The 17,017-nt window shown below is 39.9% G+C and overlaps 3 protein-coding genes across 8 annotated transcripts; 2 read left to right on the top strand and 1 right to left on the bottom strand.

Annotated features, from left to right (window-relative positions):
* Window positions 1-723: 723 nt before the first annotated feature.
* On the top strand, window positions 724-4,071 carry LOC145440755 (uncharacterized). Of its 6 annotated transcripts, XM_080318500.1 has the most exons (14): window positions 724-1,017; window positions 1,087-1,199; window positions 1,261-1,335; window positions 1,392-1,454; window positions 1,520-1,594; window positions 1,776-1,835; window positions 1,896-1,964; window positions 2,032-2,118; window positions 2,187-2,345; window positions 2,406-3,042; window positions 3,099-3,220; window positions 3,292-3,520; window positions 3,602-3,748; window positions 3,815-4,070. In XM_080318500.1, the coding sequence occupies exons 1-14, from the start codon at window positions 783-785 to the stop codon at window positions 4,051-4,053; spliced, it is 2,310 nt and encodes a 769-aa protein (XP_080174626.1). In that variant the 5' UTR covers window positions 724-782; the 3' UTR covers window positions 4,054-4,070. The 6 variants fall into 6 exon arrangements, with proteins under 6 accessions (XP_080174626.1, XP_080174624.1, XP_080174627.1 ...); XM_080318498.1 differs by having other exon boundaries at window positions 1,261-1,329; window positions 3,292-3,748; window positions 3,815-4,071; XM_080318501.1 differs by having other exon boundaries at window positions 2,406-2,895; window positions 3,292-3,748; window positions 3,815-4,071.
* Window positions 4,072-4,178: 107 nt separating this feature from the next.
* LOC145440756 (uncharacterized) lies at window positions 4,179-5,816 on the bottom strand. Its single transcript, XM_080318502.1, has 3 exons — window positions 5,123-5,816; window positions 4,779-5,062; window positions 4,179-4,527 (listed from the first exon to the last, which is right to left on the bottom strand). Exons 1-3 carry the CDS (start codon window positions 5,291-5,293, stop codon window positions 4,350-4,352), a joined length of 633 nt encoding a protein of 210 aa, XP_080174628.1. The 5' UTR covers window positions 5,294-5,816; the 3' UTR covers window positions 4,179-4,349.
* An 8,771-nt stretch (window positions 5,817-14,587) lies between these two features.
* On the top strand, window positions 14,588-16,452 carry LOC145441038 (uncharacterized). The gene has a single exon (XM_080318823.1). The coding sequence runs from the start codon at window positions 14,709-14,711 to the stop codon at window positions 16,332-16,334; it is 1,626 nt and encodes a 541-aa protein (XP_080174949.1). The 5' UTR covers window positions 14,588-14,708; the 3' UTR covers window positions 16,335-16,452.
* Window positions 16,453-17,017: the final 565 nt, after the last annotated feature.

Raw genomic sequence — 17,017 nt, 5'->3', positions numbered from 1 at the left:
GCTGCGGAGTTGTGGGCTCAGGTTAGGTTTGCGTGCCGTTGGATTTTGGTTAGGGATGATGAATTTTCCTACAGTACCCGAACCACCAATTTTGAATGTCATGAATTTTGTCATGTTCATGGGGAACCCTGACTGGTGGTATTCGTGTTGTGGATAAGAAATTACTGTTTCTCTGAAAAACGGCTACAGAATAAAGTATGACGGTTCGTACTTGTGCGAACGTCCTCCTTTCCCGAATCCAAAATATGATAACCCTACATTATAGGAAATAGTGTGTGATGCCAGTGTTGATTTGAATGCGAAGTATTGGAATTTCGGCACACATTCATATAGCGTTGACATAATACGTCGATTTAGTGGAAAGTGATATTGTTGCGAGTGAATATTGTTCATGGGTTCGCCCTTTAAGCTTCGAAAGAGATAACTGCACGATACCCGCAGAAAAAGCAACGAAGACCTTGAGAACAGCGGAAGTGCGATATCTGTGATTTTTCTACTGCAGTGATTTTAGTATTTGATTAATCAGCAATACGATACACTAAATGTGAAATAATGACGCTCTGTACCTACAGGAAGGTCTACAAATACAAAAAGTGATAAGCTTTTCATTTTCTTTTTGTGTAATAAATTCCAGCTGGCTGGTGCGAATTAAATTGTTTTTAAAAAAAAGTACGAATGGAGCTCAAAAAGGTTGAAAAGCACTTGTCTACGTTATTGTTTTGCTTTACTCAGAGTCTTCGTAATAGTATATAGAATATACATTGACATTATAGCAAGCTGCAATGACATGGAGAAGTTGTGCCGTTACATCGTGTGATGTCAAAAGGAATGACGAATCGCATACTCTTCATAAAATTCCTTCTGAAATTGCACTAAGACGACAGTGGTTTAGTGCCATAGGAATCTCGTCGACCAAGATAGAGCAGAAAAATATATTTGTATGCAGTAAGCATTTCAAGAAAAGCGATTTTATTCGTCATCATAAAGGAAATAGCAAGCGTCGACGACTTAAAAAGGGTTGGTGGCAATCATCTCTAGCAAACTCTTGTGTATATTTATAAAATGTTCCTTTGTATTTATTGACAGAAGCTGTACCTTCGTTGGATCTTACAAAGAAGTTCTATAAAACCAAGAACGTAACAGATCACAAATTGACTATAGTTTTGAAGGAAGATCAATCTTTGGAGGAATCTTGTCAAGTAAGGCTGCATTTCTTTTCCCTAAGACATGTTGGATTGACTTTTGGTCCTCTCCGTTTAGTCATCTGACTCGGATTTTATGGGCTCAACATGTTCGAAATTGATTGGTGGGAACCCCACCAAGTCTAAGGTATTGGTGGGTAACTATATTTAAAGTTCCCTATATGCATTATATAACTTTTATCTTGACAGACGGTTGCGAAAACAACAGCAATTGAAGAATCTCCAGTCACTAAAACTCCAGAATCTTGCAATGTAAGTCCTTGTTTTCAATTTCACATCACAATGATTCCATAGGGATTTGCAACGTTTTTATTCAGTCATCGGATTCAGATTTTATTGAATCGAAATCGAGTACAGCCATCAATAAAAGACCTTCCACGCAGAAGCTTCAAGTAAGTACACTTGAGTTAATTGATTTGAGAAGGTATTCTTGCATGAATATGTGTGCATCGTCTTTATTGTGTAGTCATTGGAATTGCATGAAAAAAGGCTTCGTCTAAGATTGCGGTTAGTGCACTTGCACAGTGACCCCAATTTGTCCACTTGATGGTTATTATTTGACAAATATTGTAGATTGTGGTGAGAAGAACCTCACACGAACTTCTTGCTGGTGCAGCTACTGAATCGAGTCATGTAAGTAGATATCCCATATCATACCGTGCGTAGTAATATCTTCAACATATTTCTATTCAGTCATCAGACTCCGACTTCACGGCACCAGTTTGCCGTCCATCCGGCAATACAAAATCGCCTGTGTTCAAGGTGGTGACGGGTATACCAACTTTGTACAAAGTCAGGCTAATGTGTTCCATAACTTATTTCTCGGTAGACTCCAATAAAGTTGAAAGAACCAAGGAGAACTCATCCTGATCCGTTTGAAAGCCCCGTTTCTAAACGTAGCAAAGGTGATTGTGACGTGAGATAGCCCTGCTACTTTTCTAATCACAGTACATCAAAATAACAACCCATCATTTTGTTACCAAGGACTGCAGCATTACGTCGTCACTCAGCACGATCGAGCCTCTTTCAAATGTTGAAACAAGCCTGTGTAGTGAGGATGCGACAAACAGTCAACAAATTGATGAAAGTAGGACAATTCTGGTATTTCAACATTTACTTCGAGAGGCATTTAGCAAGTGTGAAGTAAGTCATGTTGCAGCACTTTGTGCCATGTGCATCTTCTTTATGTACACCTTTTTTTAGCTATGCTGTTCAAAGACTGAAATTAAGACGACGTACAAGGGTTCTCACATGTCCATGGCAATTGTATGCCACAACTGCTCTGAAACCAGGATCTGGAATTCTTCACCAGAAATCAGAAAGATGTCGGCAATGAACCTTTCTACTGTTGGCGCGACAATATATTCGGGAGCCACGTACACTGATATTGCAGATGTTTTCAAATTACTGGACACTAACTACATTTCGGAACGTCGTTTTTATGAAATACAATCGCAATACATTTTGCCAACTATTGCGACCTACTATGAGGAACATATGGAGGATGTTTTACGGGACATGAAGGGTCAATGTAAACCAATTACACTGATGGGTGATGGGCGATCGGACTCACCTGGGTTTTCTGCAAAATATATGGTTTATTCATTTATGGAGGAGAAGACTGAGAAGATTGTCCACGTCGAATTGGTTCAAAAAACAGAGTGCTCCAGCAGTGTTGCAATGGAAAAAGTTGGTATGGAGCGTGCCTTGGATGCATTACTTGCTCAAGGTTTGCCGATTGAAACCGTTGTGACTGACCGGGCACCAAGCATCAGGAAATTGTTGAAGGATAAATATCCATCAATCAATCACCAGTTTGATGTGTGGCATGTCTGCAAAGGTAACTGAATACTGTTATTATTTGAATCTTCTTTTGCCTTACTAACCGTTTCTCAGGACTGAAAAAAAAGTTGGTGTCTCTGGGTAAGAAGAAAGGTATGGAAGACTTGCTACTATGGACAAGAAGCATCACTAATCACTTGTGGTGGTGCTGTCAGTATTGTGGTCAAGATAGCAGTGTAAGTCTACATATCAACTATGTCTGACATCACAAATTAGGAACTTTTTATATAACAATATGCAATTGCAGGTGCTAAAAAGAAGATGGTTATCTCTTCTGCATCACATCACCGGCGAACATGAGTGGACAGTTGACGGGGAGACATATTCCTGCAGCCATGGCACTTTGACTGGGGATCAGTGCCTAAGAACTAGATGGTTGCAATGTGGATCTCCTAGTTTCAAAGCATTGAAATCTTTGATAGAAAACAAAAGTTTGATCCGGGATTTGGAGCAGATGACTCTGTTCAAACATACTGGTAATTTTTTGACTCATCACATCTGCACACCAGTTTTCGGAGCATGGTCAGATCATTACAATTCACACCTTACTTTTTTAGGATCATTGGAAGTTTATCACAACGTCATATTGAAATTTGCACCTAAACGTCTTCATTTTACTTATGACACGATGCTTGCACGAACCAAATTGGCTGTCCTGGACCACAATGAGAATGTTGGTAGATTTCAGGCGGTGACACGAGCAGGTTTGCTGTACAGATGAAATGTTTGCAAGTCAAGGTACTTAGTTACTTACTTTTTATTTGTTTAAGCAGGTGCTCCACGATACAAAAAATGTTACTCTCGGTCAGCAAAAGAGTGGATCTTGAAAAACATGTATGGAAAGAAGACGAACCACTATGCGAGAGAGCTTTTGAGGCGAACTACTGAGAATTGCACTGGCATCAACTTTCCCAGTAACATTTCAAGAAGTGTGCATCCAGTCAGCATTGCACCAGAACCAGCCCCCTCTAAAGAGGAATTACTTTCAAAACGTCGTTCTAGAACGTGAATTACTAATCCCTATCTTCAAGTTGAATGGAATGTGGTGCAGTGCTGAGCTAAATAGCTCAATTTCATTCTTCCACACTGCCTGACTGCCCCGTTGTAATACCCTGGCTATAAAGTCCTCGGATGTTTCTTTTTTATTATTTATTTTAATAAATAACGAGTAAGCAAAGTAGTCTTGATGTATCAGGCACTGCAGGCATTCGTGGAATATAGAATGCAAACAGTTCCAGTTCACTGTGTAATAATACAGCAACAGAACTGATTTCGACTTATATAGCATAGCCGCAGTGTTATCAATCACAGTTCGTTTTCTATCGGCCATTTGAAACCGACATACAGTCCATCATCACTAGGGTACTTTTTCCTTATAGCAGTCACGATGCAGGCTGGCAAGGGCATCCTGTTTTTGCTACCCAAAACGTCGCCATCAATAATCCATTCCAGTATGTGTCGATAAGACACCAAGCGATATTGTCTGCAATTGGAAAATATCAAAGTATATTGCAGCAATAAAAATAATGCTGAAAAGTAATAGCAGCATATATATGACAGTATAATGCTCCCAATTTATAAAGTGTAGGCATTTATATAAAAGCATGCGAGAAAATGTAAAGAATGCAGGAGATTGCCGTTTATATCCAGGAACCATGTCATAAGTCCCAAGACCCTGTCGCATACATATAGGTCCAATACTAAACAACACAAACAAAATGTTCAAGGACCCACTTGTTAGAAAGCCTTCTGCCAGGACCATGTGGTTGATTGTTATTATTCCAATTTTTCCTGTTCACTTTGAAAAACGTTTCAAGAATGGAGGGATGTATATGTACGAGAAAATCGTCATGTTCTGTTATGCAAGTCGACCCTCCATTCCCCAGAAGCTCCATTATTTGTTGTATTTCCCTGCAGCAGACGCGTTCATTCTGGTTTGTCATGGATGCACAGTTCAAGCAACTGCACCATTCATTGTTGTCAAGTGTCCGAAGTTGACTCTGGTTTTCTGACGATTCCTTTGACCAATACAATGAGATTGATAAATAGCATTCAAGAAACACATGTACAATACTTACAGAGACATGAGTTTGTGCTTCTTGAGTTGCAACAAGACGGGCGAATTCCTCCTCTGAATATTGTGGCTCGAATTGATACGGCAGGCTCTCACCAAATATCGTGATATCATCGAAATCTTCTACATCTGTATCTTCATCAGAAGTTAATTCATCAACAAGATCTTCTTCCATACCATTAATAATTTTAACAAATTTTACGATATCTACGTGTCAAAGGAATTGCATGAATGAACTGATGGAGACAGAAGATTCGTTTGTGAAACTGAGAACAACAATGTTACGACAAAAAATTCCACAACAATATTGGAACTTTGATGAGAATGAAATTTTCGTGTTGATTATCTATACATCTGTGTCTTGAACAAGTAAACTAGACCGTATCAAGACAGTTGCTATGCCATGGGTAAATGATGCAAAATATCATGTGTCTGTCTCTTCCGCAAGACCACTACTCCAAAGGTTGTGCACTGTGCAGTCAATAATACATCTTGAAAATGACAGCTGTATCTGCATCAATATACAACTGTAACGGCATCTCAGTATCATTCAACTGGCAAATACTATAGAGTCGTGACAAGCTCCAGACACAAATCCTCCTGACCTAACACCGTACGTTGAGCGCCGCCTTGGTGTGCAAGACATGAGTCATTCATAACATCGACTGACAACTATCTAAAGTTCGTCCTCTGCGTAATCGCGTTGAGCAAGTGCGACGATGAAGTCATCGTGCCATGTTACGGGTTAAGATATTATCCGGAGCCGCGACTGCTGCAACTATGGAAATTTCAATAAATTGCAGCTCCATTACGGTGGCGTTCTGAAGAAAACGGCTGCGGCCAAAAATTTTTTTTCGTTCTACTCTTCAATTTGAGACCACATCATTTTTTGAGCGCAGTGCCCCTTTAAAGCGAACGGACGAGACTTGTCATACTCTTGCTATTTCTGCTCCTTATTTCTCTTCGTTCCTCTTCTCTGTCGCTTCCGCTTGAGGAGAGAAACAGTCGGACGCGTTTACGGATCGTGAATTCCCGGCTTAAGGGAGATTCTTCCTCCAATGGTCAGCACCTTGAAAATTGAGAACAATGTTGTTGCAAAATGCATGACAATTTGAAAGTTACATCATTCTAATTATTCCAGTTATGGCCGTGAATCGTTACAAGTGCGGTAACCATAAGAATTATTACTATACTTCAACTACAATATATTGTATCAAATAATTAACAATTCTTTTACGTTGATCGAGTCCCAAATAGATGAAATGTGTCAAAGAATTTGTTAAAATTTTTTGTATAATTTGACAGATTCCGAAATATTGAACGTTCTCTCATTCGAAATTTCATGCTGGTGACGTCATATTTTGTGATACGATTGTTGATATTCAATGTTCTTTCCAATTCTCTACTAGTTGCTGACGATTACCCCTGACGAGTGTCAGCCGAAAATATTCGGGTTCATTTCAATATGAATATACTATTTAATTTAACCATTTATAGACGCACAGCAATCAGTATATACCGAGATCACGGCGAAACCCGCATTATTCTTGTGCTTTCGCTAACAAATGCCCATACATAGCGAAGTCTCTGCGAAAATCGAATTCTCTTCTGTGTTTTCGCTTTGTGAATGCCTAGCCGGGGCTTGCCCCGGTAGCGCTCATAACAAGCTTTCACTATCTATTCTCTCAAAGCCGCGCACAATAAAGAAACGGTGATTTACTCTCTCCTATTCGTGAAATGGCCGAGCAAGAGGGGCAACTATGCCTGTCGCCCTTAAGGTGTGATGTAACAATCGTATCTATATCTGAACTCGGTTACCGTGATATGCGTTGACTCGACCTTTGCTGGTATATGTCGATTTTGACGGTGTTTCGCACCATGATAATTCTTGAAACTTGGTACGATATGTCGTGAAGGTAGTATTTAGCACTGCTCCAAGTTTCAGACTTGCTACTCAAAGATAAGGGTGGTAATTTCGTTTCCGAAGTTCAGTGTGTGCTGATCTATCATGTACATTGTACAGCAAACAGATTTTACTCAAAAGCCGGTATTGGTCTCCATTGATTTTGACGATGTTCCATACCGAGATCGGTCATGATATTTGGCACAGTAAGTCTTAATGTTAGTATCGACCGCTGTAATAAGTTTCAAGTTTGTCACTGAACTATGTGGGTGGTAATTTCGTTTCCAAAGTCGAGTGAGAGCTGACTCTTCATTTATCGCTAACAGATTTACGCAAAAGCCGTTATTGGTCTCTATTGATTTTAACGATGTTCCATACCTAGATCTGTCATGAGCTTTTGCACGGTATGTCTTGATTTTAGTATCGAACGCGGTGCCAAGTCTTAAAGTTGACGCTCAATGATTGAGGCAGTTATTTCGTTTTCGAGGTCGAGTATGGTAGAGATGCGCGCTGATCTGATACTTAGCCTACCTACATCATTGCGGATCTCACGGAAAAGCCGGTGTCTGTCTGTGCTAATCTAGTCTGCGTTCCATAACGAGATCGGTGATGATATTTCCAATGGTATATCTCGATGATCGCATGAAACAGCTAACTAAGATTCTCGGTTTGCATTCAAATATTCACATAATTTTATGTTCGCCAATGTGCATTTCACTGTGAAATTGTGGCCTTCAAACCATTTGCTTACAATCCCCTGTCAAATGCGATAGCTATTTCATTTTCGATGTCGGCTAACAGCTGATCATTCGATCAGCCTATTCCTCGATCTATTTTACTCAAAGTTCGGTGTTCGTCTGTTTGTATTGATTTTGACAGTGTACCATGCCGGAATGGGTTATGAGATTGCGAATGCTACTTCTCGATGATTTCATGTAACAGTATGCTAAGTTTACGGCTTTCATTCATGTATTTATTGATTAATATATTTTCCAACGGCGATTTGGCAGCAGACAGTAAGCCGTATGTGTTGCGTCACAATCTCCAGTTTCAAGGCCAAAATGTACTATGTTGTTCCGAGACCGAAGTTCCGAGGCTGCTGTCCTTAGTTCTTCAAAGACCATTCAAATTGATGTTCTGGATTCAATATGACAGGCCCAATCTATGAGATAACAATTGCGTATGTGTCCGAAGTCGTTAAACCTTTGCAGTTAGGCTTACGCAATCTCTCGAGTTCTAGTCATTGGCATTAGTCTGGTCAAGTCAAGTGCGAACATGAATCGTATTGAATCTTTGCTCCGTACGTAGGCTAGTTTACGCAGTTGCCTTTAGAGCGAAAATTAAAGGTCTAGAAGACTACTCCTTGTCGTTTTGACATATTCCTGTCTTTTCATTGTATCGCATTTTTGTGGTGTATTGAACTGATAAAATTGCTAATAAACCAATGATGATGATGATAGAAATTGTCCAGTCCATTGATCCAATCGTACGCCGGGTACCTCCGCTTTGGTTGCCTATCACCTGGTCGTAACTCGTAACCACCAGCTCAGTGGTCGTAACACACCAGGATCGTGTACGAAACACTTTCGGACGGCCTATCGATTTGCGTAATCTCTAACTCTACCATGAAATCATAACGCATGCTACTAAGGATGACCTGATAATTGATTCGTGGCATAGGGACGATTCTTAGTTCACGTACATTATGTAAAATAATCCTTTGATTAAAAAAAATGAATAAAACATTTGTTACCACACTTCAAGTCACGGCTCACCGGCAAACCTCTCGCGGCACCTACGTTAAAATCACTGTTGTCGGGAAATTCATGTGACCATCATATTAAAGTTACTTTTTTACGTTGGAAAACGCCATTGTGACGTCATGTTGATAAAGGTCGCTCGCAGCCCTTGCCCCACCACCCAATATTGTCACGAGCCGCCACTGTTATTGACGAAATTCAGTCTTCAACTTGAGATTGCCATCTTATTGGGGCCAAAGACCAACGTTTGGACTGGGGGACGAATTGCCGTTTTGGTCCTTATTCCAGCTGCATCCCACGCTAACATTATGTTTAAGCACATGGCCATGGCGGTAGGTCCCAATGTTGAGTAAATGATTGTGAAATAACGATTGGCACCCGTTTCAAGTAGAGTCATACGAGAATAAGAAGAACTGAACATAAAATTCTGCCTTCAACTTTAATACTGCAACCTGCAGTTACGAGAAACGGCAAAAACGGCTCGGTTATGATATATATATAATATATATATATATATATATTATCTGCTGTTGATTTTACTGCTTCGTTGTGGAAACCCCAATGTTTTATTTGACGAGTACAAAATATCAAATATTTGTCCTATTTCCGTACGTACTAGATGGGCCTACTGCTCGCCAAGCAGCAACGGTCAAACTGCGTTTAACTAAGCATTACCAAGCATCAACACATAAGTTACTATTTTAAACTAGGCAGAGCGGAGACAGATTATACTGCTGCAAGGTAGTGGCGTGTGGAGCGTGTTGATAACCTGATATAAAACACGGCAGGTGTTCTTACAATCACACTAATGTATGACGTAGCCTTTGACGTACGTACATCGAACATCTATTTACTGTGGATACTTCTTACGCAACGACGCGCAAAGCTAACTGCGGCTTCTGACGTAGCAATGAGCAGTGGCGTTTGAAAATCAGACGCTTGTGCTATCATGAACCTGGTACAATATCTCTTCCTTGTTCACAAATGTTCATGTCATAGTCCTTGTACCAATAAAAAGTAATCGTTCTTTCACAGACAAATCGATTAGATATGGGAAGTAGTCGATTACGATTACGATTACTTCGGAATTTTTTCGAATGTAATCGATTGCGATTACGATTACTTGAAAATGCTGTAATCTTCGTAATCGATTACGATTACTAATCGCGATTACCCCATGTCTGGTGTGAACCTCAGAAATTTAGAGGTTCACGTTCACAAACGAACCTTGGCAGGTTCTGCACTGTGAACCTTTTTCATGTATTAGAATATTTCACGTCATTATAACGTCTTTGGTTTAAATTCTTTGCATTTCTACTTCGGGCCACTCTATGCAAGGCGCTGGCAGTGTAAAAAAGGATGCACCTTTATTTAATGAGTCTCTGCTGTAAACTTGACCCGCAATCACACGACATCAAGAACGAAATACAATCAGCGAATGATGCTTATTCAACCAATCATTTAAATTGTTACAAAGAATACGTCGTTGTCTAATGTAAAAAATCCAGCAAGTGTACGTGATCCATCTTGATTTGATATGTTTATTGTATCACAAAAACCAAATCTGTACGATTGGGGTGTTGGCTACTGTATTACTTGTTTACGGGGTACTATCGACAGCAAGTACAGAACTCCGTTTTACACTCTGCTCAATATTAATGTGACAATAGTCAGACTCCAAATACATTGTCCGGTCTAGCCTAGACCATTAAGGCTTAAGCTTATATTCCCTTGCAACTCCTCGTCGAAATTGTTGGCAAAGCGACAAAAAATATTGATTTTATGGGATTATTATATTATTTGATGGCTTCATTTGATACATTTGGCGGCGTTTAAAACGTCAATATGTACTTCAGCGTTGCGGCATTATGTGGCCCGCCGAATCGTCGCTATGTATCGTGTACGGCCTCGGCCCGTGGATATAACTTCACTGAAATGTAGGGTTAGAATTCACAATGTGCGTCACATGACGTCATGAGGTTCACGTTCGTGTTAACACAGAGCCTTTCAAAAAGGTACGCGTTCACACGAACCTGAACCTTTGAGAGGTTCACACCATCCTTATAAGCTTGCCCTACATCGCTGTTTGTTTACATCACACTGCAATCTGATTGGTCCATGTCAAAGGTCACGTAAGTGTCTATTGAACTAATGACGCAGCAAATAGGTCGATTCTTCGAAAATATATTCGATTAACGTTATACTGTGGCTATTTCAAGTGACTATTATGACAGTTTCAATCATAAAAGTGAGCTCACCTTTTCTCCAAACTACTTGCTTCTTTTCAAAATCAAAATAATGAAAATTAAGTACAATAAGTACTTCGCTATCTACTTCCTCTGGCTATGATTGAGGATGTAAGTTATTGGGATAAATTCCAGTTATTGTCAAACGATGTCAGGAAATCTGCATATTGGCGCCATTGTGACTTTATGATTATTCACGGTACACCATGACATCTATATAGTCACAGAAGCTGTGTAATGGTTCACGCAAAATACAAAATTGATAGCGCATACATGGTTTCCGTTCAAATGCAAATCATCTTAATGTGGCTTTGAAATTCTTTGGAAAGTAATATAATGGATGCCGTAAAATGAGGCAATCCGCTGTTTCATTTGACATAATTGAAAATGAGAAAATGCAATTATATGCCGTGCGAGAGAACAAATAAAGAGTTGGATAATCAGCACGTGAGTTATCGATTTTGTCATGGAGACAGTAACGCGTACATCACTGGTTTTTAACCTGATGAGTACGCTTCAAGATCCAGACATTGGTATAACGATATGACCAGTTTGAGATTGGGGTGAAGTTTAATTTTAGCCTGTTCGATTTTGGAAGGCAGCACGACACAGACAAAGGAAATATGAGGGCACATTCCGAGTGGTTCTTACCTTAAGTCACCTTGGGAACGCTTACGCTAATGTGCATGTTTTCTGGAACCCCAAAGTTTCACTAAATCATAAAAACAAAAATTTACCACAATACTCATCTAACTATACATCTAATACATTCCTATAGAATACTGGTGCGTAAAATAAACTGTGCAACAACATCTGAATTAAAAGAACAACACTATTAAAATGTATTTTTCACAAATAGCTATAGGTTAAAATCAACATTTATCGCAAATAAGAGAGACTTCTGCCGTTTTCATTCAGATGCCAGTCCAGAAAATGCGAGGTTTCACATCAAACTCAACTTGAGTCGCGAGACGCAGCAATCGACTGATTCAATAATGTTACCGAAATCCATGACCATATTTTTCACTTGCACAATGTATTATCGAGCTCAATCATTATATATATTTCGGATCATAGGGGTTATATTCTAGCAACTCCGTTACTCACAAACAACGGAATATACAAAATACGATGATTGGCTGTAAACAGCTAAAACAATGGCGCTAACGACGATAAAAGTTGCCATATTTCTATGCTACGTTTGTTTTATTCGTAATCTGTCCCTGCGTATGCGTGTTAGGAATAAAGGAGATTTGGATCATTATCATTAAATCGTGATACCGGTTTATCTTGGGGCCGAAAACTTTTGGGTGAGAAGTGATACGGCGCTGCCATCTTGGATATTTGAATTATATTTTGTTTAACTATTTTATTCTGCATGTAACCTGCTGTATTTCCTACTAAAAATCTCAATAATTGTTAAAATTTTGCTGGATGATACAAGCCTTCAATAATAACCGTCAGATTATATTTTCATCTGAACAAGACACACACAATGTACAATGCAATAAGACACAATGCGATGTAATGAACATATAGGAGGATGCCGTACGACAAGTTGCAGTTGCAGTTGCGGTCTCTTAAACTGGCATCCACCTCGACCTATTGTGCCCGATGTCACAGTTCCTTTTTAGATGTTAGTCTCTATTCCGCGGATCTTTCAGGCTTTTCCATTCTTTGTGAGTGCACTATTTCATAGGGCCTTTTTCGGGGCTTTCTTGTTTCAATCTACTCAGAATTGAAATCATCTGACGGGAGGGATGCGGCCCGTGGGTCGTATGTTTGACGCTCCTGTGCTAGTACTAAACTGTACGCATGAATTATATTGAAAACCTGAGATCACGGCGACATTATAGCTCTATCCGAGACGTTTACATATTGTTTATCTGGAATCGGATAAAAATAACAAAATTAATGCATTAAATTTTTGCAAATAAACGATAATATTGTATTTGGATTTGTTGAAAAGTCAAATTATTACTGATGCAGATAAGGTCCGGATTCAATATGGGAAAATCCCCGATTCCGACCGCATTCCACAAGTTGAGAAGCACTGGTATGCCTTGTCTCGTCATCCCATCTCATTGCGTCTTGTGTATCGCATTGTACATTGTGTGTCTTGAGCGGATGAAAATATGAAAGCTTACGATTATTATGAGTTGGTTTGGCGGTGCCATATCATATTTTCAATCTTTGCTAACAGAGCGAAATTATTGAGCTATATGGTATTTCCGACGTCTACAATCACGGTATCTTCGTTCTTTGATAACAAGCGGATATCATTCCAATTTTCGTATCCATTCATTCTTTTTGCGATTCTCTGCACTTTGGATAGTTTGCGATTCTTCTCAAGCGCATAGCAGATTCCCCCTGCGAAATGCTGACATAGCCTCTAGTACAGGTTGTTCCACTGTTGTCACGCTCCTTCATAGTTATGAGCGACTGCGACCTGTTGAGAACGCCGAACATAGGATATGCAGTAATATTCCAGATGACGTATTCACCGAATACAGTGGATATAGCGAGTCGTAGAATTGTATTTATGAAGGCAGTTTTTGCTTTAGCTTTAGCTATATGCAGGACCGTAACAGCACTTCGTCAGCCCCCCAAACGGTTATAAACCAGGCATCTGGGGGTCTTCGCCCTCATACCGCCCTTCACGTCATACGATATCAGTAGCCTACGATCGTGTTCTTGTTATCGGTGATTACTATACTGTTGTTGTTTGCTCGCGAGTAGCGCGAAAAAGTTAAATGCATGGTTGAATTAGGCCAATGAAATTGGAATTGCATGTATTACTGTCGAATTCTCAACTACTTGCCCACGTGCTCAGAGCTACCTTCGGTACTGACGGCATTGGTCTATTTGAAAATTTAGGGATCGTAATTAATACTTTTGCATCTCCCAGCAGACCCGTTGTTATCAATTACTTTGTTGTGAGTTGTTATTTTGTGACCTCCCGTCTGCTATATAGTCGAAAGATTTGTGAATCGTTGAAACGCAGCTGAAGTAAAGAACTTCTTCCGTCCGACGCACACGACTAAAAGTGGCGTTTCTTCACGGGGTGCAAAATTTGTCTCTACGGGCGGCATTGTTAAGGTGGAGCTTAGATTGCCAGGACAATGTATTATGTGCCATCCGATTATGCGCCCATGGACAAGGAAAAATTCGACATATATATCGGTTTACACCAAAATGGGGAGGTTTCCTCGCCGCCGAGGTTTTTGTTATCACTCTTCACAATTACATGTTAGCCGAAACGTCATATTCAAAGTCTTGATGTGTCGTGTGAAGCCGTAATAGCCGACGCTGAAATGCTTATCTCTAATAATTATTTGTTTGTTTAGGGGGGGGTCTTGAAAAGTAAGTACTTGCTTGGTAAAACATTACACTCTCCTCACGTAGCCTGACTTTATATATCCGCAATTGGCGGTCGCCACTATACGTTTCATACCGTACACCATCGGTTTCTGAAGTAGATAGAGCTTTGCTTTCAATACTGAAACAGTTCCCTTTGATATGTTGCGATATTCTACTATAGTTGCGTGATATATTTTATGCTTTATTCAGAACTTCCACAGTTTTGTGATAGATGTATAGTAGTTTAGATATTGCCTTCACTTGCGAAGTCTCGCGGCTACCGTTATCATCACAAAGCCTTCGAACCACAGTCGAGAGGTTATGGCGAGGAAGCGGAAATTCACCATGCATTCGCATCGTCACAATGATAGCAAAAACCATTCCGGCGAAATTTGCGGAAAAGAGTTTACCAACAGTGCTGCGGTGAAACGGCACTCGAATATTCATGTGACTGTTCCGGAACACATATGTGAAATATGCGGTATAGAATTCATTGAGAAGGCTAGGATGAAAAAGCACATGAAAATTCACGTATCTGTACCTGGGCATATATGTGAAATATGCGGTAAAAAATTTATTGAGATTGGTGCGATGAATGGACACATGAAAATTCACGTGGGTCTTCCTGAGCATATATGTGAAATATGCGGTAAAATATTTACTCAGAATGATGCGTTGAAAAAACATATGAAATGTCATGTGGGTGTTACTGAGCATATATGTGAAATATGTGGTAAAGCATTTACTCGGAATGATTATTTAAAAATACACATAAAACGTCATTTGGATGCTCCTGAGCTCAAATGTGAAATATGCGGGAAAGAGTTTAAACAAAGGCCATCTTTAAAATATCATCTGAAAATATTTCACGTCGGCGTGAAAAAGTTTGTTTGCAAGATTTGTGGCAAAGCATTTGGTTACAATCGTAGCATGGAAAAACACATGCTAATAATTCATACCGCGGACCACAGAGAATATCGATGTGATATGGGGGGAAAGGATTTTCGAACCGACTCCATTTTCAAAAGATATCCAAAAGTTCACAGCGATGTCAAACACACGTGCTCGGTATGCAATAAGGAATTAGGAGACAAACGTAATTTGCGGAGGCACCTACGATCGCATTTGGGTATAAAGAACTTCGTATGTCAGATTTGCGACAAAGCCTTTGTCAGCAGTTCGGAGTTGTGTAGCCACATGAACATCCATTATGATATCAAAGAATACGTTTGTCATGTATGCGGAAAAGAGTATCGTTGTAAAGCTTCAATTGCAAGACATGCAGCAATTCACAGCGGCATGGAGCTATATCCATGTACGATATGCCAGAAGAAATTCTACTACAAAGCCGATCTAAGAAGACACTTGCAAACTCATACTGTCAATAAAAGAAATATTGAGTGTGAAATTTGTGGAAAATTGTTCACTGCAAATGCTTATCTGAGATTCCACATGAAAAGACATACCGCCTCGAAGGAATACAGATGTGCAATTTGCGGGATGGCGTTTCGTACTAAGTCTGATATGAAAAGACACATGGAAACCCATAGCGTCGCTAGACAACATCGATGCGATATTTGCGATAAGGCATTTCGTTGCGAGAGGACTTTAAGATATCATCTCCACGTTCATTCCAGTGTGAGGGAATTTGAATGCGAGATATGTGGGAAAGCATATGCTCGCCTTCCGAGTCTGAGAGTTCATATGAACCTTCATACACACGACAAAGTGTATGGTTGCGATATCTGCGGGATGCAATTTCCAGTCAAGTCTTCATCGCAATCGCACATCCGAATGCATTTAGGCATAAAAGATTTTGTGTGCGAGGTGTGCGGGAAAGCATTTACCACAAATTCTGTGCTGAAATCTCACACGAAGACGCATCTCGATTCGAGAGACTTCAAATGCAATGTGCGAAATAAGTATTTCGTTTCAAACGTAGCCTAAAGCCCGCATTCGAAATCATGTCGATGTATTTCATGTGCTAGATATGTGGGAAAGGTTTTACTCTCAATAGTAACATGAAAAGAGATGTGGTCAAAGTAGTTGGCGTTGATACTCAAGCAGACATGGGGTAATCGCGATTAGTAATCGTAATCGATTACGAAGATTACAGCATTTTCAAGTAATCGTAATCGCAATCGATTACATTCGAAAAAATTCCGAAGTAATCGTAATCGTAATCGACTACTTCCCATATCTAATCGATTTGTCTGTGAAAGAACGATTACTTTTTATTGGTACAAGGACTATGACATGAACATTTGTGAACAAGGAAGAGATATTGTACCAGGTTCATGATAGCACAAGCGTCTGATTTTCAAACGCCACTGCTCATTGCTACGTCAGAAGCCGCAGTTAGCTTTGCGCGTCGTTGCGTAAGAAGTATCCACAGTAAATAGATGTTCGATGTACGTACGTCAAAGGCTACGTCATACATTAGTGTGATTGTAAGAACACCTGCCGTGTTTTATATCAGGTTATCAACACGCTCCACACGCCACTACCTTGCAGCAGTATAATCTGTCTCCGCTCTGCCTAGTTTAGAATAGTAACTTATGTGTTGATGCTTGGTAATGCTTAGTTAAACGCAGTTTGACCGTTGCTGCTTGGCGAGCAGTAGGCCCATC

This window comes from Botryllus schlosseri, chromosome 6 (genome assembly GCF_051294905.1).
Source record: "Botryllus schlosseri isolate E-star chromosome 6, Bs_hap1, whole genome shotgun sequence".
NCBI lineage: Eukaryota > Metazoa > Chordata > Ascidiacea > Stolidobranchia > Styelidae > Botryllus > Botryllus schlosseri.
The sequence above is the reverse complement of the archived record's forward strand: the minus strand, read 5'-3'. Positions and strand labels throughout refer to the sequence as shown.

Excerpts from the sequence above, each read along its gene's own strand:
- LOC145440755 (XM_080318495.1), top strand. The coding sequence starts at position 783 with ATGACATGGAGAAGTTGTGCCGTTACATCGTGTGATGTCAAAAGGAAT. Across the intron at positions 1,595-1,775 it reads CTTCCACGCAGAAGCTTCAA|ATTGTGGTGAGAAGAACCTC; the intron begins GTAAGTACACTT and ends CAAATATTGTAG. Across the intron at positions 1,965-2,031 it reads CAAAATCGCCTGTGTTCAAG|ACTCCAATAAAGTTGAAAGA; the intron begins GTGGTGACGGGT and ends ATTTCTCGGTAG.
- LOC145440756 (XM_080318502.1), bottom strand. The coding sequence starts at position 5,293 with ATGGAAGAAGATCTTGTTGATGAATTAACTTCTGATGAAGATACAGAT. Across the intron at positions 5,063-5,122 it reads AAGCACAAACTCATGTCTCT|GAATCGTCAGAAAACCAGAG; the intron begins GTAAGTATTGTA and ends TATTGGTCAAAG. Across the intron at positions 4,528-4,778 it reads GGCAGAAGGCTTTCTAACAA|ACAATATCGCTTGGTGTCTT; the intron begins GTGGGTCCTTGA and ends TTCCAATTGCAG.
- LOC145441038 (XM_080318823.1), top strand. The coding sequence starts at position 14,709 with ATGGCGAGGAAGCGGAAATTCACCATGCATTCGCATCGTCACAATGAT.